This window comes from Pogoniulus pusillus, chromosome 4 (genome assembly GCF_015220805.1).
Source record: "Pogoniulus pusillus isolate bPogPus1 chromosome 4, bPogPus1.pri, whole genome shotgun sequence".
Lineage (NCBI taxonomy): Eukaryota > Metazoa > Chordata > Aves > Piciformes > Lybiidae > Pogoniulus > Pogoniulus pusillus.
The window spans coordinates 19,701,854-19,724,581 of record NC_087267.1 but is presented as its reverse complement, the minus strand read 5'-3'; the positions used below and the strand labels follow the sequence as shown (position 1 = coordinate 19,724,581).

The following is a 22,728-nucleotide window of genomic DNA, read 5'->3' as shown; positions in this document are numbered from 1 at the left end:
AGTCGCGCGTGCGGCCGCCCCGCCGGGGCCGGGGCCGGGGCGGGCCCCGCCGGGTCGCGTAGCAGCGGCGGGACGCGGGGCCATGGCGGATGCGGCGGCCGAGGAGCGGAGCCGGGACGAGGCCGCGGGCGGCGCCGAGGACACCGTGAAGATCATCTGCCTGGGCGACAGCGCCGTGGGCAAGTCCAAGTGCGTGGCGGCGCGGGCAGGCGGCCGCCGCCCGGCCGGGGTCCCGCGGGAGGGAAGGGGCGGCCCGGGGCTGCTCGGTCCCGTGGCCTCACGGCGGTGTGGTGCTCTCTCCGCAGGCTGCTGGAAAGGTTCCTGCTCGACGGCTTGTATCCTTGTGCTGAGCCGCCTTAGGCCCCGTCCTCCCTCCCGGGCCCGGTGGAGAGCGGCGGGAGAGCGCCAGTGCGAGCAGGGCCCCGGCTAGGGGAGCGAGCGGAGTTGCGGGGGGGGCGGGCGGGCATGCTCCTCGGTCTGCTCCTTGACTCGGACTCAGCCGCCCCCAGCAGCTCTCCACCTTCGCCCTGACGCTCTACAAGCACCGCGCTCAGCTGGACGGGCGAACGGTCGTCGTGGGTGAGTGGGGACGCCTGGCGCGGGGGCCGGGGCCGGGGCCGATGCAGGCTCCGTGCCGGGAAGGAGACGGCGCCGGGGCTGTTGGCGTGCGCGGCGGGACACGGACCTAAAACGATGGCACGGGAGCTCCGTGTGGTGGGCAAGGGGATGCCAACGATAGCTCGTCCGGGCAAACGGAAGAGCGAAGGGAGCGCAGAATCGCAGACGGGGGAGGCTGGCAGGGACCTCCGAAGACCATCCCGTCCCACCCGCGTTCAAGCGAGGCCACCTAAAGCCAGCTGCCCAGGCGGCTTCTGAGCGCTTCCCAGGGTGGAGCCTCCGCGGGCAGCCTGTGCCAGTTCTGGGGCACCCTCACAGAGATGAAAGTGTTTGCTGGTGTTCAGAGGGAAGCTGCTGTTTGTGCTCACTGCCTCTGCCCTGTCACTGGGCACCACTGCAGTGAGCCTGGCTCCATCTGCTTCCCTTACACTCTCCCTTGAGATGTCTGTGCCCGTTGATGAGACCCCCTGAGCCTTCTCCGTGCTAGGCTTAACCGTCCCAGTCTTCTCAGCCTTGCCTTACAGGAGAGGTGCTTGTGTCCCTTCATCTCTGTGGCTCTCTGCTGGACTTTCTCCGGGATGTCCATGTCTCCCCTGTACTGAGGAGACCAGAACTGGACAGAGAACTCCACGTGTGGCCTCACCAGTGCTGAGCAGGGGCTAGGAATATTTACCTCATGCAGCCCAGGGTAACATCAGCCTTCTTTGTGGCAAGGGCAGGCTGCTGGCTTCTGGTCAGCTTGGAATCGAACAGGAACCCCGAGGCCTTTTCTGCGAAGCTGCTTTCCACCTGAATGGTCCCCAGCAGAAACCAGTGCTATGAGGTTGTTCCTGCCCAGCTGGAGGGCTTTGTCCTCCTTGATGGGCTTCCTGAGGTTCCTGCAAGCCTGTTTCTCCAGCCTGTCCAGGCCCTTCTGAATGGCAGCAAACACAGAGCTGGTTTGGTTGGAAAAGACCTTTAGGATCGTCAAATCCAGCCATTCTCTAACTGCCAAGTCTGGTGCTGAACCATGTCCCTCAGCACCACATCTCTGCCTCTTCAAAACACCCCCAGGGATGGGGATCCAACCACCTCCCTGAGAAGCCTGTTCCAGCCTTTGAGAACCCTTTCAGTGAAGTTTCTTTTAAAGTTCAACCTAAACCTTCTCTGATGAGACTTGGGGCCATTTTCCCTCATCCTATGACTTGTTACTAGGGAGAAGAGATCAAACCCACTTGGCTCCAGCCTCCTTTCAGGAAGCTGTAGAGAGCCAAAAGGTCTCCCCTCACCCTCCTTCTCTCCAGGCTCAACAACCTCAGGTCCCTCAGCCGCTCTTCACCAGCCCTGTTCTCCAGACCCTTCATGAGCTTTGTTGTCCTTCTCTGGACCTGCTCTATCTCCCCAGTATCCTTCTTAGAGTGAGGGGCCCAAAGCTGAACACCAGTACTCAAGGTGTAGCCTCACCAGTGCGCAGCCAAGGGGAACAAATCCCTGCCCTGCTCCTGCTGGCCATACCATTGCTGATACAAGTCAGGATGCTGGTGGCCTTGGCACACACTGGCTCATCTTCATCTGCTGTCTACAAACACCCTCAGGTCCTTCTCCACCAGGCACTGTGCAGCCACTCTGCCCCAAGCCTGGAGCCTTCATGGGGTTGTTGTGACCCAAGTGCAGGACCCAGCCCTTGGCCTTGTTAAACCTCATAGAGCTGACCTCAGCTCACCAGTCCAACCTGGCCAGGTCTTTCTGCACAGCCTTCCTGACCCTATTTCAGTTTATCTGAGGTGTGAAACTGCCTCCAGACTCCTTTACATCTCCAGTGTGGTGATTTAAGCAAGAAGAAATATGCCACAAGCTAATCACAAACCAGCCTGCAGTGGTCTTTAGCTGCCCACCACCACTAAAAGTCCAAGATCTCCTATCTCAGTAGACCTCCTGTTTTAATTTCTGGGGGTTTAATTCATTTTAATGTAATCTTCCTGATCAGTGCTAGCACAGCTCATAGCTAAGCCCAGCTAAGAAAAGGTCCTAGTTTTGCATAATCTCTTAGCCCTGGAATGTTTCAGATTAGTGAGGTGAAACCTGAGGAGCTGGAGTGGGCTTTGCACCCTGGCTCTCAGCTGTGATGAAAGTAGAGCTTGGCAAGTTGTGGTATTCTAAAGCACCCTTTCTTTCTTTCTGTGTCTTTGCAGACTTCTGGGACACAGCAGGACAGGAGAGGTTCCAGAGCATGCACCCATCCTACTATCACAAGGCTCATGCTTGTATCATGGTAAGGGCAGAGGTCTCTCTGTGAGTTCTGGTGGCACTTGGGCTAAGAGCAGTCCCCAGCTGACCCTTGGCTTGACTGTTGCTGGTGGTGATTGTGCTGCTTTGTATTTCTTGCCTCTTCCAGTGCTTAAAAATCTTCCCTGTGTTGTTCCTTCTGCTCCCACCAGGCAGAACTGGTGTAGCTGGGTGTGTTTAGCTCTCTCCTGGCTTTCCTACACTCCCTGGCTTTGCTGTCTTTTACCTTGCTTTACATTTGTCCCTGTGACTGAAGGTTTGGACTTAGAAGCAGTCCTGTCAGAGGTGGTGCAAGAGAGAGGGACATTCCTTTTGTGTTCCAGATGGGACTGTTGGACTATGCAGTATAGAACTCTTCTGACATGTTCTGCAGGGTCCTACCTCAGACATTCTTTGATCTGCCTTTTTCTATTTCCCTGCACTTTGCACTTCCTATTTCTTATCTCAAATCAGTTTTGTTTCCTGCCTCCTAACCCTTTTAGGCCTCTTGCTTTGAGCTGTTGCTTGAATTTCCATCTATTTCTCACCACTTGTGAGCATCACTCAACTCCACTGATCATTTTAGTTGTTAAACTAGAGAAACCTCACAGCTGATCCTATGTAGCAGAACAGATCTGCCCCAGTGCTCACTCACTATCATGGGGGATTGAGTTCTTGTTGTGGTACAAAAAGAAGAATGTAAAGGAAAATGAGGGTCTGTGTCCTGGCTGGGCATCTCAAGGCTTGCTGGACATCCATAGAATGGGTTGGAAGGGACCTCCAAAGCTCATCCAGCCCAAAACCCTGCAGCCAAGAGGGACATCCTCCACTACAGCCACGTCCAGCCTCACCTTGAACGTCTCCAAGGATGGGGCCTCAACTACCTCCATCAGCAACCTGTTGCAGTGTTCCACCACCCTCATGGTGCAGAACTTGCTCCTAACATCCAATCTCAATCTGCTCTGCTCTCATTTCAAACCATTGCCCTCATCCTGTCACTGCAGGCCTTTGCAAACAGTCCCTCTGCAGCCTTTTGGAGCTCCCCTTCAGGTACTGGTAGACTGCTCTTAGGTCTGCCTGGAGCCTTCTCTTCTCCGGGATGAACAACCCCAGCTCCCTCAGCCTGTTCTCATGGCAGAGCTGCTACACTCCCCTGATCATTTTCCTCTGGCCCTGCTCTATCAGGTCCATAGCCTTCCTGTGCTGAGGGCTCCAGAGCTGGACACAGCACTGCAGCTGAGGTCTCCGCAGAGCAGAGCAAGATTTCCTTTACATTCTTCTTTTGTACCACAACAAGAACTCAATTCTCCATGACAGTGAGCAAGTACTGGGGCAGATCTGTTCTGCTACATAGGATCAGCTGTGAGATTTCTTTAGTTTAACAACTAAAATGATCAATGGAGTGATGCTCACAAGTGGTGAGAAATAGATGGAAGTTCAAGCAACAGCTCAAAACGAGATCTAAAGGGGTTAGGAGGCAGGAAATCCTCTCTCCATCTCTGGCCATGCTGCTTTTGATGCAGCCCAGGCTGCTGTTGGCCTTCTGGGCTGCAAGTGCACATTGCTGGCTCCTCTTCAGCTTCTCATCCACCAGCAGCCCCAAGTCCTTCTCTTCATAGCTGCTCTCAATCTCATCCCCAGCCTGTGCTGATATCCAGGATTGCCCCAACCCAGGTGCAGGACCTTGCACTTGGCCTTATGGAACCTCACAAGACTCTTCTCAACTCACCTCTCCAGCCTGTCCAGGTCCATCTGGATGGTTCCCATCCCATCCTTGCCAACCACACCACTCAGTCTGTTTTCATCCCCTTCCCCTGTCACCCTTCATAACAAAGGCTAGATGCCTTTGGTGATGTCCTCCCAGGAGAATGCTGGGTTGTGGACCTGTGTTTGGAGCAGTGGGGTGATCAGGAGCTGCCCTGCTGCTGGCCCCACAGCACATCTGGTTGTGTTTTGGAAGGTGTTTGATGTGCAGAGGAAAGTCACCTACAGGAACCTGAGCAGCTGGTATAAGGAGCTGAGAGAATTCCGACCAGAGATCCCCTGCATTGTGGTGGCCAACAAAATTGATGGTGAGTTCATCAGCTCCTTCTTGCAGCCACTTGGGGTGGGGATGGGATTGTCTTCTGACCTAGCTGAGAAAGAATCTCCCTCATCTCTTAGATTCAGAAGAGTTTTTCAGTGTTAGGCCAAATGAACAGCTCAGTCTGGTCATGCAGGATCCTCTGCTGTCCTTGCAGGACTTCTCTGGTCCTGCTGGCCACACTATTCCTGGTGCAGGCCAGGATGCCATTGGCCTTCTTGGCCACCTGGGCACACTGCTGCCTGGAAGTCCTTCTGTCCCTGTACTCAGCACTGGTTAGGCCACATCTTGAGTGCTGTGTCCAGTTCTGGGCCCCTCAATTTAAGAAAGATGTTGAGGTGCTTGAACATGTCCAGAGAAGGGCAATGAAGCTGGCGAGGGGCCTGGAGCACAGCCCTGTGAGGAGAGGCTGAGGGAGCTGGAGGTGTGCAGCCTGGAGAAGAGGAGGTCCAGGGCTGACCTCATTGCTGTCTGCAACTACCTGAAGGGAGACCGTAGCCAGATGGGGGTTGGTCTCTTCTGCCAGGCAACCAGCAACAGAACAAGGGGATACAGTCTCAAGTTGTGTCAGGGGAGGTCTAGGCTGGAGGTTAGGAGGAAGTTGTTGTCAGAGAGAGTGATTGGCATTGGAATGGGCTGCCCAGGGAGGTGGTGGAGTCACCGTCCCTGGAGGTGTTTAGGAGACTGGATGAGGCACTTAGTGCCATGGTCTGGTTAATTAGGTGTTAGGGGATAGGTTGGCCTGGATGATTTCAAAGGTCTTTTCCAACATGTTTAATTCTGTGACTCTGTGATCCTCTCATTGCTTGGACTGTGCAAAAGGACTTGGTGTTCACAGGCATGTGAAAGACAGAACCTCTGAGTAGGAGAATCCTGCTCATAGTGCTCCACGTGTGAGTGGACAGTGTTCCAAGGGACCCCTCAGCCCTGCTTTGGATTGGTGCGTTCTGCCCAGGCCACAAAGGTGCTCAGCTGACAGTTCTGGCCCAGGCCCAGCCTGCAGGATCCCTGTAGAAGAGAGGCTCTTGGGCAGTGCCTCCTGGGCAGCATTTGGAGTTTGAGCTGCTCTAGGTGTTGCTTTTTCTGTTCTGTCCCACTCCTGTGCTGGCCTGTGGGGCATTTGTGGATCAGAACCTCCTGTGAGCACACTCTGAATTTGTCTCCAAACTCAAAGGAAGCTTCTGGCTGTGGCTGGGGTGGCTGCACCTAACCTGCCTCTGCTGGGTCACTTGGACACTGTCAGCATATCCTTGAGTCATACAGTGGAGGCAGCAGAGAGTGAGGGCAGTGAAGAGCTCTGGTTCCAGTGGCCAAATTGGAGGCAGAGGCAGGCTGAGAGAGTTGACATTGTTCAGCCTGGAGAGGAGAAAGCTCTGAGGAGACCTTATTGTGGCCTTCCAGTATCTGAAGGAGTCCTACAGGAAGGCTGGGGAGGGACTTTTTAGGATGTCAAGTAGTGGCAGGACTGGGGGGAATGGAGCAAAATTAAGAGGAGATTCAGACTGGACATTAGGAAGAAGTTCTTCAGCATGAGGCTGGTGAGACACTGGAACAGGTGGCTCAGGGTGCTGGTGGAAGCCTCATCCATGGAAGTTTTTAAGGCCAGGCTGGATGGGGCTCTGAGCAATGTGATGTAGTGTGAGGTGTCCTTGCCCAGGGCAGGGCGGTTGGAACTAGATGATCCTTGAGGTCCCTTCCATCACTGAGAATTATTCTGTGACTCCTGCTGGCAGCAGTGTCCAGGTGATATGGACAGCAGAACTGGCATGTTCTGGAGCTGCAAGGCAGGATCCATGTAGAGCCTCTCAGAGTCCATCTGACATTTAGTCAAGCAGCAGAGATCAACCCACCAGAACCTTTTTGGGTCTTCCTAGCAGGGGTTTGTTGAAGCTGTGGCTTTTGGGAAGGGCTCTTCTGCTCTTGTACCTCAGTGAGGTCTCAACAGCTAAATTGGTCTCCAGCTGTTCCACCCCACTCCTGCATGTGCTGGCATTCTGCCTCCAGTGGTGTCCTGCTGACCACTTCTCCCTTCTTTGCCCTCAGCTGACACGAAGGTGACCCAGAAGAGCTTCAACTTTGCCCGAAAGCTCAGCTTGCCCTTTTACTTTGTGTCTGCTGCAGATGGCACCAATGTAGTGAAGGTAAAACACAGCTCTTGGGCTTGGCACTCCAGACAGCCCTGCAGCTGGAGCCTGCTGTGTAGGCACAGAGAGCAGAATGTGGGTCAGCCCATCTCTCTGGTGGCTTGCGAGGACCTGGTAGCTGGAGGTGGTTTCTTTGCTTGGGGGGGTGGGCACAATGCCCACATGTTAGGGAAAGCCAGTGAGTGGCCCTTGCTCTGTGTGACAAGCATTCTCCTCCTCAGCTCTTCAATGATGCCATCAAACTGGCAGTGGCTTATAAGCAGAATTCGGCAGATTTCATGGACGAGGTCATGAGAGAGTTGGAGGTAAGAAGGGCTCACTTCTCCTCCCAGGGCACTGGCAGCTCTGCTCAGATTTTGCCCTTCAGGGACAGCAGAGCCTGTGGCAAAATAGTGAAATTTGGACACGAGGGGAGATTTGCCTTCTGCTGGTCACAGCACAGGGTCTGTGTGCTGTTCTTGCCTAGGCTGGAAGGGGTGAGGTGGCGACTCTCCGAGGAGCCCACACTGCCCTAGGCTGAGTTTGAAAGAAGCAGAGCAGAATGGAGGTGCTGCTGATCTGCTTCTCAGCAGCTCCTTGTCCTGCTCCTTTCCAGAGCTTTGACCTGGAGGAGAAGAGTGAGAACTTGTTGGATGAAGAGGAAAGCTGCCCTGAGGAGAAGCCTCCATCTGCCTAAGGGATGGACTCTGTTCTTCCTCTTGCTCTAGATCTCTGGGGCTGGTTAGAGCTGGCCCTCACTGAGGAGGACAGGGGCTTTCTTCAGGCCCAGGAAGCCCAGGTGATGGGCCCCTGGGTCTCCCTCCTTGTGGGAGAGACTGTCTGGGCATGACTTGCCCCAGCCACTGCACATCAGTCAAGGAAGGGGCAGGAGCATCCACAAGGTTGCTGGTTCCTGAATGCTGCCTGTGGCAGAGCTTGCCAGGATTGCTGAGCCACTCCTGGAGGTGCAGGGAAGGGTCCTGCCCATATGCTGACTGGAGAAAACAAATCCTAAAGGAAGCTTTTTAAAAATAAAGCTTTGACCTTCATCCTTCCTGCTGCACTTGGCAGCCCTCTGACAGTACACTGCAGGTCCACCTGCCAGTCCTCCCCAACCTCTGCCCACCCCATGCCTTCTGCTGCAGTCTTCTGGGTTCCCTCCCAGGTGTGTTGTGGGGCAGCCAGACCCAGGACGTGGGCTGCTGTGTCCAGGCACCACCAACAGTCCCTGTGCCTGGACCTGAAGCTCTGTATGGAAACAGACTTGGCATGAAAAGTGCTCAGACTCCCCAGGGCCCAGCCTACCCCAGACAGTGCCAGGCTTCCTGCCCATCCCAGGGGATTTGGTACTCTCTGCCCAGCTTCCTGTCCTCTCACAGAAGGTAGGAAGCAGTGGTGTGGGCTGGACAGGCTGGAGAGATGGGCTTCTGTGAACCTCATGAGGTTCAAGGCCAAGTTCAAGGTCCTGCAGCTGGGTCAGGGCAACCCCCAGAATCAGTCTAGGCTGATGGATGAAAGGCTGGAGGGCAGCCTTGGTGAGACCCCCCCCATGCAGTTCTGGGGCCAGCTCTGGAGTCCTCAGCACAAACAGGGACCTGCTGGAGCAGGGCCAGAGGAGGCCACAGCAATGCTGGAAGCTCTCTGCTGTGAGGCTAGGCTGGGAGAGTTGGGATTGTTCAACCTGCAGAACAGACTCCAGGAAGACCTTCTGGTGGCCTTTTAGGTCTTAAAGGAGCTGAGAAGAAAGTTGGGGACAATTTTGAGCAGGCCCTATTGTGACAGGACAAGGGGTGATGGCTGGAATCAAGAGGGACATTTAGATGACAGAAGAGAGATGTTCTTCATACTGAGGGTGGTGAAAGCCTGGCCCAGGTTGCCCAGACAGGTGGAGATGTCCCATCCCTGCAGGACTCAGCATTATGCCCTTGGGCCACCCCAGAGCCAAGGCCATTTGGTGCTTTCCTTGTGTGTCCTGTCCCAAGGGAGCAGATCCTGGGGTGGCCGCAGTAGGAGAGGACTGGGAGACTAGTGAGTGCCATCTGCTGGTCCCTGTACAGCGTGAAGCTGGCGTGGGAATGGAAAAAGGGGAGAGTAAAGAAAAAAGGAGGTGGAAAGGGGGAAAGAAAGGGGGAGGGGGTGAAAAGAGGGAAGTGAGGTGAGAAAAGGGAGAGGAAGAGAGAAAATGGGAAAAGGAGGGAAAGGAGGGGAAAAAAAGGGTGGGGGAGAAGAAGGAGTGAAAAAAGGTGGGAAAAGAGAAAAGGGGGAATTAAAAAGAGGGGGAAAAAAATCAGGGGAAGAGAGGAAAAACTCTTCTGCTGCAGGAGCATGCTGGGTGTGTGGAGCAAGCTCCTCAAGCCCTGGGCAGCAACAACCCTTGCACCAGGCCAGGTGAGGGGGAACCTGCTGGGAAGCAGCTCCATGGAGAAGGATCTGGCAATGCTGCTTGGCCATGAGCCAGCAATGTGCCCTCATGGCCAAGAAGGCCAAGAGTGTTGGGGAGCACAGAGAAGAGTGTGTCCAGCAGGTCAAGGGAGGTTCTCCTGCCCCTCTGCTCTGCCTTGGTGAGGCCACAGCTGGAGAACTGGAGCCAGTGCTGGGCTCCCCAGTGCCAGAGACTGGGAGCTACTGGAGAGCGTCCAGTGGAGGCTGGGGAGATGCTGAGGGGCCTGCAGCATCTCTGTGAGCAGCAAAGGCTGAGAGCCCTGGGGCTGCTGAGCCTGGAGAAGAGCAGCTCCAGAGGGCAGCTGAGCAATGCTCAGTGAGAGCTGAAGGACTGCAGGGGGCAAGAGGATGGGGTAAGACTCTTCTCAGTGGTGCCCAGTGCCAGGCCAAGGGGCACCAAATGGAAGCCAGGAGGTTCCATCAGGAGCAACTTGTTGGCTGTGAGGGTGCTGGAGGCCTGGAGCAGGCTGCTCAGAGAGGTTGTGGAGTCTCCTTGTCTGGAGAGCTTCCAGCCCCACCTGGCCATTGTGACCCTGGGCAAGCTGCTGTGGGTGCCCCTGGTGGAGCAGGGGGGTTGGACTGGATGAGCTCAAGAGGTCCCTTCCCACCACACCATGTAACAGAGCCTCTCACCCCACACCTGCCAGACAGGGACATCTCAGTGGTGTGGAACAAAGTCTCCATATCTAGACCTACTTTGAAGTCAAGCTCCACCCAGGAGCAGATTCCCACACCAGAGGATTGTGACAGCAGTGGAATTTTTGGCACAATTCTACTTTAAGTTATTTTGAAACCCACAATCCTTTGCTGCAAGCTCCAGGGCATGATCAGAGATGCAGTGACACCACAAGTGAGCCATCAGGAACATGTCCCCACACCGAAGGAGGAAGAGTCACCATCTCATCTCTTCCCTGAGAGCCACCAGCTGCTGGCAGCTGAGTGTTTAGTAACCTCTTGTTTTTCTTCTGGGCTGAAATGAAGGATGGTCAAGATGGCAGTGAGGGTCTGCTGGCGACCAAGAGAATCTGGAAGAGTCAAGAATCTGTAGACAATGTTCTTGAGATATTCCAGGTTGGCTCCTTCCCTACTCTTATCCCTAAAGTTCTTCTGGATTTGGCTGCGAAGCACAGCAGCCTCTTCCTTGTGCTTCTCCTCCTCCATCAAGACCTTCTCCTGCAGCTGGTGAACTTGCATCTCCAGTTTGTGCTTCTGCTTCCTGAGGGCCACGATCTCCACCTCTTTGCGAGCCAGCTGCTCTGCATACAAGAAGAAGGTGGACTCCTTGGCGGTGGAGAGCTGGAGAGCCTGGGGGAGGATCTCAGAGGCGTCATTACCTGGTGGGTCGCTGCTGGCGAGCTCAGTCCCTGACGCCAGGTAGGTTTTGGAGCCTTGGAGGCCGTAAGGCAAGGTGATGGATCTCAGCTGCTCCAGCTCTTGGTCCTTCTCTGCCAGCACGGCCAGCGCTCGGTCCCTCTGCTTGTGCATCTCCTCCTCCAGCCTCAGGGCCCGTTCCCTGTAGTCCAGCTGGCACCGTTCTAACTCCTGCCTGTGGAGCTGCTGCAGTTGGGACATCTCTTGTTTCTTGGCCTCCAGGTCTTGGTGGTGCCGCTTCTCCAGCTCGTCACAGGCCAGCTGCAGCGTGATGTACTTCTCTTTCAGGTCAGCCAGCTGCTCTTGAGCTTCCTCCAGTTCTTTAGCCAGGTTGCCATCTTTGGTTGATTTGTTCTTGAGGACTACCTGTGCCCTCATCTTGTACCTTTCAAACTCTTCCTTCAGCTGCTTCAGCTCCTGCTGGTAGTACAAAGCAGTGGCCTTCTCACCATCCCCAGCCTCGGAACCCTTTGGAAACTCCAACTCACACAACTTCTCAATGTCCAAAGCTGGTTGACTCTTCTCAGCTGCTGCCTTCAAAAGCTTTTTCAGCTTCTCCATCTTATCCTTTAGCACATTGACATCAAGGTTGGCTTCTTCTAGGTGAACGTTGGCAGGGGAACGGCTGGAGGCAGCGATGGCCAAGGTCTTGTTCTCCAGGTCCAACTGCACAATGCGGTCCTTCAGCTTCTGAATGACCACTTGGTCCTTCTGCTTGGCTTTTTCATAAGTCCCAAGCAGCTCTGAGACCTCAGAGACTTTACCTTCCAAACTGGCCACTCGTTGCTCCTCCATCTGGGCGTGCTGGCGGAGCTGCTCCTCAGCTTGTGCTGTCTGAGGGACACAAACCCAGGACAGATTATGTCAACCACCTAAGCAGGAGGTTCAGTTCTCCCTCTGGTGGGCTCCAAACCTGCCATGGGACCACACTTTCTCCTAGAATCCAACCCACCACTACCCCAACTTTCCTCCTGGGGAGAAAAGAAACCCTTTGAGATCTGGAAAACAGCAGGACTTGACAATCACCATCATGAAGCAAACCAGAGGAGGAGTCAGGTTACCCTCTCCTCTGGCAGAGAGAAGCTGTTGAAGATGACTCCCCAAAAACAGGTAAAGTGCCTCAAACCAACCTGATTCTTAGATGAGGAAAGGACCAAACTCATTCCACAGTGCAAGTTGATGAGGAAGGTCCCACCTCAGGCGGGACCAGATGCTTCCAGATGTTCATTCAGTTAGTGGTACCAGCCCCTGTAGATGTTGCTCCATAGGTTCCTCCTTTCCACCCCACCTCTCTGGCCTTTCCCAGGAGTCTTCCTGCTGGATTTGCTTTTCTTCCTTCCCTGAAGCACCCCAAGATTCACTGAAGGTCAGGTTTTATGAGCTTCTGGAGTTGTCCCTTGCCTTGAACATGGACACTTCCCAGACAAGGTATAAAGGGGCAGAGAAAAGCTGTCTCCTCCTAAGCTTGGTCACTGACACAGCACTTAAGAGAATAATTTAGGTTGGAAGAGACCTTGAAGACCATCAAGTCCAACCTTTACCCCAGCACTGCCAGGGCACCACCAAACCATGGTCCTCTGCACCACATCTCCACGGCTTTGAAAGCCCTTCAGGGATGGGGACTCCACTATTGTCCTGGGCAGCCTGGGCCAGGCCTGGACAACCCTCAAAGGGCACTATTTTTTCCTCATGGCCAACCTAAACCTCCCCTGAGACAACTTGAGGTCATTTCCTCTTGTTCCCTCCCTTGGGAGAAGACCTTGATGCTACCAGCCTCCTTGCAGGGAGCTGTAGACAGCCAGAAGGTCTCCCCTCAGCCTCCTTTTCTCCAGGCTCAACAACCCCCACCCCCTTAGCTGCTCCTCACAAGTTCTCTAGACCCTTCTCTGTGCTCCAGACCCTTCCCCAGCTTTGTTGCCTTTCTCTGGACCTGCTCCTGCACCTCAATGTCCTTCTTGATTTGAGGGCCCCAAAACTGACCCTAGGATTTGAGGTGTGATCCCAAATACTCCTGCTCAGAACCAAATGTCATTGTTGGGGTTGGAAAGGACTTTAAAGGTGATCCAGTTCCAACCCCTGCCATGGGCATGGACACCTCCTACCAGGACCAGGTTTCTCCAGGCCTCATCCAACCTGGCCTTGAACATCTCCAGGCTTGGAGCCTCCACAACTTCCCTGGGCATCCTGGGTAATAAGTCACCATCTCATCACCTCCAAAGCTGCTCCCAAACCCACCACCCTCCGATGGATGACATCTCCCCTGGATCACAAACAGCTTTTGATCTCCTCCAGGACTATCATCTCACCAAGCAAAGCCTGGAGGCTCTCACCTATTTGGACCTTTTGGGGACTAGGAAGGGGAATTTGTGCTCCTCTAGCCTGAAACCCTACTCCAGTTGATACTGATCCATCCCAGAGCAGGACGGGGGTTACCTTCTTCATCTCCTGCAACAGCTGCACTTGGAAGTGGTTCTTCAGGCTGGTCATCTCCTCCTGCAGGTCCTGTATCCGAGGGTCTGGCTTGTTGTTCTCCTCCTGAACAGCTCTCAGCTCTCTCTTCAGGTCCTCCACCTCCTGGCTCAGCTCCTTGATCTGCAGCTCGTAGCCCTCAGCACGATCAGCCATGCAGGACCTCCTGGACAGAGCCTCTCTGGTCTCCTCCAGCTTCAGCTCCACGTCCTGCCTCAAGGTCCTCTCGTTCTGCAGCAGCTTCTGAAGCTCCCGGAGCATCACGGCATGGTCGCCCTGCTCCTGAGCTCTGTCATGCTGCTGAGTGATCAAACGAGCCTTGGTCTCAGCAAGCTGCTCCTGAAGGGACCTCAGCTCCAGCTCCAACTTCTCCGTCTCGTCCCCTGCTTTCTTCACAGTGTCATCCAAGTCCTGCTTCATCTTCTTCTTGTCTGCTTGGTAGGAGGCTTCCATGCGGGACTTCTCCTGTGTGACTGTTGACAGAGCACTGGTCAAGGTGGCTAGCTGGGTCTTCAGCTGGAGAACTCTTCTGTCCACCTCCCCAGGAGCAGAGGACACCTCCCCGCTGCTGGTGCTGACACCACTTTCAGAGCCGCTCGTCTCTTCCGGTCGAGGAGAGGAAGCAGTGGCTGCAGCTTTGTCATCCTCAGATCCCAGTTCACCCTTGGTACTGGCCAAACTGGTGGCAGTGTCTGCGCTGGCAGCCGTCCCCACACTGTCCTCACTGTGAACCGAGCTCCTGTCATCAGCAGAATTGGCAAGGGAGGAGCTGCAAGGAGCCACCTGAGCACTGCTCAAGGCCACATCTGCCTCATGGGATGCGGACAAGACCTTCAGGCTGGCTTCTAGAGCTTCCTTCTCCTTCATGAGGCTCTTGTAGGCTCTGACCACATCCTTCAGCCGAAGCTGGTACTGCAGGAGCTGCTTCTTCTGTGACTCAATAGTGTCCAGAAGATCTTTTTTACTTGGGCCACCTCCAAAATTCATCCCAAACTTCTCCATAATTCAGGCAGCCTGAAAGGAGGAAAAGAGCACTAAAGTTAAACCAGCAGCAAAGACACCACCAGCACAGGGCAGGAGGATGAGGTCTAGCAGAATCCCACCATCCTGACCTCCTCAGACCACCACAAGTGCCAGTCACAGCCGATGCTTCCCAGTACTCAGCAGTGGGACCAGGTCTGTTTGATGTCCCCAGCAATGGTCTGGACGAGGGGGATCAAGGCACTCTCAAGTTTGATTGGGTGGAGTGTTGATCTGCTGCAGAGTTGGAGGATCTGGCCAGACTGCATCCATTGGCTGAGGACAGTGGGATGAGGTTCACCAAAGCCAAGGGCTGGGCCTGCTCTTGGGTCACAACAACCCCATGAAGGCCCCAGGCTGTGGGCAGAATGGCTCAAAACTACCCAGTGGAAAAGACCTGGGAGTGCTGCAAGACAGCCACTGAAGATCAGCCAGCAGTGTTCCCAGCTGGCCAAGAAGGTCACCAGCAGCCTAGCTCGAATCAGCAATGGTGCGGCCAGCAGGGGCTGATTTTTCCTCGGAACTGGGCACTGATGAGGTCACATTTCAAATCCTGGGGTCAGTTTTGGACCCTTCGCTCCAAGAAGGTCATTGAAGAGCTGGATTAGACCCAGAGAAGGGCAACGATGCTGGGGAAGGATCTGGAGGAGATGGCTCTAGAGTACTTGTGAGGAGCAGCTGAGGGACCTCAGGGCAGAGGTGGCTTTTGGGTAGTGGCAGAGAGGCCGGTGGGCCAGGGGAGAGCTGTTGGTCAGACGAAGCTTTTGGTGAGTGGAAAAGAGGCCAGTGGGGCAGGCCTGGGGGGCTGGGTGGGGAGGAGACGCGACTGTTGGGCGGCAGCAGGGACCGGTGGGGGAGAGGAAGCTGCGGGGCACGGGGAGACTGCAGGCAGCAGGGGTAGCTTTGGGGCAGCGGCCGTGAGGCCGGTGGAGCAAAGGAGGCAGTGGGGCCGCTACGGAGGGCTCGGGACGGGGAGTGGATGTGGCAGGGAGGCACTCTGGGGGAAGCTGGGGGCACAACGCGCGGCACGGAAGGGCCAGGGGGAAGCGGCGGCTCTGGGGCAGCGGCGACGAGACCAATGGAGCAGGGGAGGCCGTGAGAGCACAGCGGAGTGTCCCAGGCGCCCGCGACGGGAGCGTCTCCATAGCAACCCTCTCGTCCCATCCCCTCTGGCCTTACCTGCGGGGCCGCAGCCGGCGGCGACTGCGCAGGTGCGGAGCGCCGCGTGCCACTTCCGGTGGCGCCTCACTTCCGGGGGGCGGCGCTTCCGGCGGATCCCTGCCGCGCACTGCGCATGCGCCGCTGCGGTCAGGGAGCAGGCCGCAGGGAGGGGCGGGGCCGAGGGGGCCGCGGTCAGGCGGAGGGGCGGGGCCACGCCGTGCGCCGGGGGCGCGGTCTGTGCGTGTTGGGCGGGGTTTGTGCGGGAGTGGCGTAAGCTGATTGGGTGCGTTCGCTGAGGGGGCGACGAGTGGGCGTGGTTCGCTGCGTGTGGGCGGAGCTTCCGTGCGCCGGGGTGGAGCCTGCGGAGCGCGGAGGCAGCGGAGGTGACAGCGCGGCCCGGCCCGGCCCCGATCCGGTCCCCTCCCAGTCCCCTCCCGGTCCCCTCTCCAGTCCCCTCTCCGGTCCCTGCCGCTGCTGCCACCACCGCCATGGGCCTGACGGTGTCCGCCATCTTCTCCCGCATCTTCGGCAAGAAGCAAATGCGGATCCTCATGGGTGAGAGCGGGGGCGGCGGAGCAAGGCCGAGGTGGGGGCGGGGAGGGGTGGGATCGGGATTGGAGTGGCAGTGGGGAGTGGCGATGGAAATGGGTTTAGGATTGGAATTGGAATCAGGACAGGGATGAGGATGAGGCTGGGATCAATATATGGGTGGAAACGGCCTTGGCGACAGGTCTGCGGATGGGGATGGGAATGGCATCGGGATCAGGATGAGAAGGGGGTCGAGATCAAGATGGGATTTGGATCAGAATCGAGGTGGAAATGAGATCAAGGCGGGAACAGGATTGTGATGGGGATGAGGTTGGGGTTGGTAAGGGGTTAGGAATGGTCTTGGATTTGGGGTGGAGGTGGGAATAGATTTAAGGATGGGGTTGGCATGGGGTTAGGGAGGGGGATAGGGTTGGGGTTAGGATAGGGATGGGTTTGGAAGAACGATGGGGATAGAGTTGGGATTGAGATCAGGGTCAGAGTTAGGATGGGCATTGGGATGGGATGGGGATTGGCTAGGGTTGAGGATGGGGCAGGTACCAGTGCCAGTGCCACCACCTCTTCCTTATAGTGGGGCTGGATGCTGCTGGCAAGACCACCATCCTCTACAAGCTGAAGCTGGGGGAGATTGTCACCACCATCCCCACCATCGGTGAGTGCCTCAGCAGTGGGCTGGGTCCCCATTGACCACTGGGTACTGGGAAGGGCCCCATTGCTCCCCTGCCAGATCACAGAGTGGAGCCTTCAGTGCCATATTCTGTAGCATCTTTCACCCAAGCTAGTGGAGAAAATGGCTGGAAAAAGGGGCAGAGAAACCTCGTGGAGTTCAGCCAGGGGACCACCAAACAAACACAGGCCTTGGTTCCTGCTAGAGAGCAGCTCTGGGAAGATGGTCCCGGGATGGTACCTGAGCAAGCCCCATGCGTGGGGCCACCAGACCCTGGGCTGCCCTTAGTATTGAGAGTGGCTTGGGAGAGGAGCTCCTGTCCTACTCAGCTCTGCTGAGCCACTTCAGGGTACTTAGGTGCTCAGTGCAGAAGTGGGGGGATCACAGAAACGTCAGGTTGGAAAAGATCCCTAAACCATGTCCCCAAGCACCACATCCAAACGACTTTCAAACACATCCAGGGTTGGTGACTCAGCCACCTCTCTGGGCAGCTGATTCCAATGTCTGACCAGATGCTGGAGGGATAATGATGACGGTAAAGGAACTGGAACATGTCCTAGAAAGACAGGCTGGGAGGACTGGAGCTGCTTACCTTGAGAGGAGGTGGCTTGGGTGGGGGATCTCATCCATGGAAGGAGTAAAGAAGATGGAGCCAGGCTCCTCTCACCTGTACCCAGCAGCATTGGACACCTTCTCCCCGTGTCTCTTCTGCCCTCCTTGCAGGGTTCAACGTGGAGACTGTGGAGTACAAGAACATTTGCTTCACTGTCTGGGATGTGGGTGGCCAGGACAAAATCCGACCCCTCTGGAGACACTACTTCCAAAACACACAGGTACCTGGGCTGGGGGCTGTCTCCTGCTCCCCAGTGTTGGTGACCTTGCTGGCAGCACTGGGATGCTTTGCTGGTATTTGCCCCATGGCTGTGTCCTGCTCCCCAGTGTTGGTGACCTTGCTGGGAGCACTGGGATGCTTTGTTGGTATTTGCCCCATGGCTCTCATCAGAAGGGTCTTTTGGAGGAGCAAGTGAAGAGACAACACCAACCCTGGGGTGCTCAGGGTGGGTCTCCCTTGGCTGGGGTAGTGGGAGGCTCCTCATCTCCACCTGCTCCAGCCTAGCTTCTCCCCTAGGGTCTCATCTTCGTGGTGGACAGCAACGACCGAGAGCGAGTGCAGGAGTCTGCTGAGGAGCTGCAGAAGATGGTGAGTGATGAAAGTGTCTGTCAGGGAGGTGAGCTGTCCCTCAACCATCCTCCTGCTCACACGGCTCTGTAGGAATATCTGAGTGACTGCCAGAGGGACCAGGACAAGCAGAGGAACCTTTGAGTGACCAGAGGAGCTGTAAGATGGCCAGAAGAGCTGTACATGCCCAGAGGAGTTGTAAGATGCCCAGAGGTGCTGTAGGTGCCCATAGGAGGTGTAGGTGACCAGAGGAGCTGCAAGGTACCCAGAAGAGCTTTAGGTGACCATAGAATCGTAGAATCAAGCAGGTTGGAAGAGACCTCCAAGATCATCCAGGCCAACCTGGCACCCAGCCCTAGCCAATGAACTAGACCATGGCACTAAGTGCCTCATCCAGGCTTTTCTTGAGCATCTCCAGGGATGGTGACTCCACCACCTCCCTGGGCAGCCCATTCCAATGCCAATCACTCTCTCTGGCAACAACTTCCTCCTAACCTCCAGCCTAGACCTCCCCTGCCACAACTTGAGACTGTGTCCCCTTCTTCTGTTGCTGGTTGCCTGGCAGAAGAGACCAACCTCCACCTGGCTACAACCTCCCTTCAGGTAGTTGTAGACAGCAATGAGGTTAGCCCTGAGCCTCCTCTTCTGCAGGCTGCACACCCCCAGCTCCCTCAGCCTCTCCTCACAGGGCTGTGTTCCAGGCCTCTCACCAGCTTTGACCAGAAGAGCTGTAGGTGCCCAGAGGAGCTGAGGGTGCCCAGTGGAGCTGTACATGACCAGAAGAGCTGTAAGGTGCCCAGAGGAGCTGTGGGTGCCCAGTGGAGCTGTAAGTGACCAGAAGAGCTGTAAGATGCCCAGAGGAGCTGAGGGTGCCCAGAGGAGCTGTAAGTGCCCAGAGGAGCTGTGGGTGCCCAGAGGAGCTGTGGGTGCCCAGAGGAGCTGTAGGTGACCAGAAGAGCTGTAAGGTGCCCAGAGGAGCTGAGGGTGCCCAGAGGAACTGTAAGTGACCAGAAGAGCTGTATGGTGCCCAGAGGAGCTGTAGTTGACCAGAAGAGCTGTAAAGTGCCCAGAGGAGCTGTAAGGTGCCCAGAGGAGCTGTAGGTGCCCAGAGGAGCTGTAGGTGACCAGAAGAGCTGTAAGGTGCCCAGAGGAGCTGAGGGTGCCCAGAGGAGCTGTAAGTGACCAGAAGAGCTGTAAGATGCCCAGAGGAGCTGTAGGTGACCAGAAGAACTGTACGTGACCAGAGGAGCTGAGGGTGCCTAGAGGAGCTGTAAGGTGCCCAGAGGAGCTGTAGGTGACCAGAGGAGCTGTGGGTGCCCAGAGGAGCTGTAAGGTGCCCAGAGGAGCTGTAAGGTGCCCAGAGGAGCTGAGGGTGCCCAGAGGAGCTGTAAGGTGCCCAGAGGAGCTGTGGGTGACCAGAAGAGCTGTAAGGTGCCCAGAGGAGCTGTGGGTGCCCAGAGGAGCCGTTGGTGACCAGAGGAGCTGTAGGTGACCAGAAGAGCTGTGGGTGCCCAGAGGAGCTGAGGGTGCCCAGAGGAGCTGTAAGTGACCAGAAGAGCTGTAAGATGCCCAGAGGAGCTGTAGGTGACTAGAAGAGCTGTAAGGTGCCCAGAGGAGCTGTAAGGTGCCCAGAGGAGCTGTGGGTGTCCAGAGGAGCTGTAAGGTGCCCAGAGGAGCTGTGGGTGCCCAGAGGAACTGTAAAGTGCCCAGAGGAGCTGTGGGTGCCCAGAGGAGCTCTAAGGTGACCAGAAGAGCTGTAAGGTGACCAGAAGAGCTGTAAGGTGCCCAGAGGAGCTGTAAGGTGCCCAGAGGAGCTGTGGGTGACCAGAAGAGCTGTAAGGTGCCCAGAGGAGCTGTGGGTGCCCAGAGGAGCTGTAGGTGACCAGAGGAGCTGTAAGGTGACCAGAAGAGCTGTGGGTGCCCAGAGGAGCTGAGGGTGCCCAGAGGAGCTGTAAGTGACCAGAAGAGCTGTAAGATGCCCAGAGGAGCTGTAGGTGACTAGAAGAGCTGTAAGGTGCCCAGAGGAGCTGTAGGTGACTAGAAGAGCTGTAAGGTGCCCAGAGGAGCTGTAAGGTGCCCAGAGGAGCTGTGGGTGACCAGAGGAGCTGTAAGGTGCCCAGAGGAGCTGTGGGTGCCCAGAGGAACTGTAAAGTGCCCAGAGGAGCTGTGGGTGCCCAGAGGAGCTCTAAGGTGACCAGAAGAGCTATAAGGTGACCAGAAGAGCTGTAAGGTGCCCAGAGGAGCTGTAAGGTGCCCAGAGGAGCTGTGGGTGCCCAAAGGAGCTGTAAGGTGCCCAGAGGAGCTGTGGGTGCCCAGAGGAGCTGTAAGGTGCCCAGAGGAGCTGTGGGTGCCCAGAGGAGCTGTGGGTGACCAGAGGAGCTGTAAGGTGACCAGAAGAGCTATATGTGCCCAGAGGAGCTGTGGGTGTCCAGAGGAGCTGTAAGGTGCCCAGAGGAGCTGTGGGTGCCCAGAGGAGCTGTAAGGTGCCCAGAGGAGCTGTGGGTGCCCAGAGGAGCTGTGGGTGCCCAGAGGAGCTAGAGAACCCTCCCGGATCCTTGCGCGTATCTGAGCCGTCTCTCGCGTGCTGGCACCGTGGTCTCAGGGCTGGATGGAGAGCCCAGCGGTGCCAGCTGGGTTGTCCCCACTGTCCCCACAGCTGCAGGAGGACGAGCTGCGGGACGCCGTGCTGCTGGTGTTTGCCAACAAGCAGGACATGCCCAACGCCATGGCCGTCAGCGAGCTGACCGACAAGCTGGGGCTGCAGACGCTGCGCAGCAGGACCGTGAGTCACCAGGGACAGGTCCCCTCAGGCCTGCTAGCATCCACAGAGGCACCTGGCCAGGCTGCAGCCATAGCCTGAGGTCAATGGAATCAGGTGCACTGGGGCCAAGGGTCACAACAGCCCCAGTTGCCAGTGGTGGTCCCCAGGGCTCACTGCTGGGACCAGTTCTGTTTGGTGTCTTCAGCAATGGTCTGACCAAGGGGATCAAGGCTCCCTCAGGCAGCTTGCAGATGACACCAGGTGGGGTGGGATGTTGATCTGCTGAATGGTTGGAGGATCAACAGAGAGATCTGACCAGGCTGGATCCATGGGCCAAGGCCACTGGGATGAGGTTCACCAAGGCCAAGGGCTGGCTCCTGTTCTTGGGTGACAACAACCCCAAGAAGGCTCCAGATTGGGGGTAGAGTGATTGGAAACTGCCCAGTGCAGGGGTTGGTGGCTGGAGATGAGCCAACATGTGCCAAGTTGGCCAAGAAGGCCACCAGCAGCCTGGCCTGGATCAGCAATGGTGTGGCCAGCAGGAGCAGGGCAGGGATTGTCCCCCTGCACTGGGCACTGCTGAGGCCAAAAGTGGAATGCTGGTGTCAGTTCTGGGCCCCTCACTCCAAGAGGATCATTGAGGGGATGGAGCAGGTCCAGAGAAGGGCAACAAAGGTGGGAAAGGATCTGGAGGGGAAGGAGAAGGGTCTGGAGAACTTGTGAGGAGCAGCTGAGGGAGCTGGGGTTGTTGAGCCCAGAGAGAAGGAGGCTGAGGGTAGACCTTCTGGCCCTGGAGAGAAGGAGACTGATGCCAGGCGAGGATTGATCTCTTCTCCCAAGGGACAGGACAAGAGGAACTGGCCTCAGGTTGCCCCAGGGGAGGTTTAGGTTGGGCATTAGAATAACACTCTCCACTCCAAGGTTTCTCAAAGACTGGATCCACCCAAACCAAGGCTCTTCTGTCCCTTCCCTTGGCAGTGGTACGTGCAGGCGACGTGTGCCACTCAGGGCACAGGGCTCTACGATGGACTGGACTGGTTGTCTCACGAGCTCTCCAAGCGCTAAATGCCTGGGACGGTAGCCCAAGGAGCAGATCAGCTGGGGACATCTCTTCCAACTGCTGTTTGGCTTTTTTTTTTCTCTTTGGTCTTCTTTATCTCCCTGGGGTGGGGTGGGGTGGGATGGGAGGGGTTGTTTGCCCTCTTTTGGTTTTGTTGGTTTGGTTCCTTTCTCCTCAGCGTGGCCTCGACTCTCTCTCTCTCTCTCTCGCTCTCTCTCTCAATTCCTCAGCGTGGCCTCGTCTCTCTCTCTCTCTATTTCTCTTGCTCTTGTGTTTTATCTGGTAGGACTTGAACCTCGAGGAAGGACTTCTTTGGGCAGCTCCATTGTCATGGTGGTCCTCTCGCCTTCGACACCCCCCAGCAGTGCTGGCCACCCTTCCCCACCTGCATGTGCTGTATGAAAGAGCTTGCCCAGATATTCCCTGGGTGGCATGTCCCCAAATCGTCCTCGCCCAAAGGCTGGTGGGGCTGGGACCAGGAAGGATCCTCCTTTGATTGGTTGTTTTTTTTTTGTTTGTTTGTTTGTTTGTTTTTCTTTCTCCTCCTTGGATAGACCTTCTTGACCTCTTCCTCTTCAGGAGGGGAGGGGGATGGCTGAAGAACGTTGCTGTTGTACATTGAGTGATTAAACACCACCACTTCGTACCCTGTGCCCGCTGTCTTCCTGGTCTGGCTTCAGGTGCCACCCTCAGAACCTTCCTCCTCCCCCAACCTGCCTCTTCCAGGAGTGTGAGGAGCTGAGCTTTAATCCAACCCCCATGTGACCCTAAACTGGGATGTGGAGGTGCTGAGAGACACCTCCAAGATGCATTTCAAGGTCCTCTTGGGGTCAGGAGGTATCTGAGCCATTTTGAAGTGGTTTTGGTTGGAAGAGACTTTGAGGGTTATGGAGTCCAACCCTTGCCCCAGCACTGCCAGAGCACCACCAACCCATGGCTCTCAGCACCTCATCTCCACAGCTTTGAAACCCTTCCAGGGATGG

The 22,728-nt window shown here is 56.2% G+C and overlaps 3 protein-coding genes across 3 annotated transcripts; 2 read left to right on the top strand and 1 right to left on the bottom strand.

Moving 5' to 3' along the window:
• The first annotated feature begins 14 nt into the window (after positions 1-14).
• Positions 15-8,117, top strand: LOC135174789 (rab-like protein 2A). Its single transcript, XM_064142331.1, has 8 exons — positions 15-189; positions 306-335; positions 500-579; positions 2,790-2,869; positions 4,823-4,934; positions 6,989-7,086; positions 7,311-7,394; positions 7,685-8,117. Exons 1-8 carry the CDS (start codon positions 83-85, stop codon positions 7,763-7,765), a joined length of 672 nt encoding a protein of 223 aa, XP_063998401.1. The 5' UTR covers positions 15-82; the 3' UTR covers positions 7,766-8,117.
• Positions 8,118-10,250: 2,133 nt separating this feature from the next.
• Positions 10,251-14,783, bottom strand: GCC1 (GRIP and coiled-coil domain containing 1). Its single transcript, XM_064142329.1, has 2 exons — positions 13,315-14,783; positions 10,251-11,715 (listed from the first exon to the last, which is right to left on the bottom strand). Exons 1-2 carry the CDS (start codon positions 14,350-14,352, stop codon positions 10,411-10,413), a joined length of 2,343 nt encoding a protein of 780 aa, XP_063998399.1. The 5' UTR covers positions 14,353-14,783; the 3' UTR covers positions 10,251-10,410.
• A 1,066-nt stretch (positions 14,784-15,849) lies between these two features.
• On the top strand, positions 15,850-22,396 carry ARF5 (ADP ribosylation factor 5). The gene is made up of 6 exons (XM_064142328.1): positions 15,850-16,086; positions 16,649-16,729; positions 17,468-17,577; positions 17,874-17,945; positions 20,581-20,706; positions 21,664-22,396. Exons 1-6 carry the CDS (start codon positions 16,020-16,022, stop codon positions 21,748-21,750), a joined length of 543 nt encoding a protein of 180 aa, XP_063998398.1. The 5' UTR covers positions 15,850-16,019; the 3' UTR covers positions 21,751-22,396.
• Positions 22,397-22,728: the final 332 nt, after the last annotated feature.

Coding starts and splice junctions, on each gene's coding strand:
- LOC135174789 (XM_064142331.1), top strand. CDS start 83: ATGGCGGATGCGGCGGCCGAGGAGCGGAGCCGGGACGAGGCCGCGGGC. Junction 336..499: donor AGGTTCCTGCTCGACGGCTT/GTATCCTTGTGC, acceptor ACTCGGACTCAG/CCGCCCCCAGCAGCTCTCCA. Junction 7,395..7,684: donor AGGTCATGAGAGAGTTGGAG/GTAAGAAGGGCT, acceptor GCTCCTTTCCAG/AGCTTTGACCTGGAGGAGAA.
- GCC1 (XM_064142329.1), bottom strand. CDS start 14,352: ATGGAGAAGTTTGGGATGAATTTTGGAGGTGGCCCAAGTAAAAAAGAT. Junction 11,716..13,314: donor TGTTGCAGGAGATGAAGAAG/GTAACCCCCGTC, acceptor TGTGTCCCTCAG/ACAGCACAAGCTGAGGAGCA.
- ARF5 (XM_064142328.1), top strand. CDS start 16,020: ATGGGCCTGACGGTGTCCGCCATCTTCTCCCGCATCTTCGGCAAGAAG. Junction 16,087..16,648: donor GCAAATGCGGATCCTCATGG/GTGAGAGCGGGG, acceptor TCTTCCTTATAG/TGGGGCTGGATGCTGCTGGC. Junction 16,730..17,467: donor CACCACCATCCCCACCATCG/GTGAGTGCCTCA, acceptor CCCTCCTTGCAG/GGTTCAACGTGGAGACTGTG.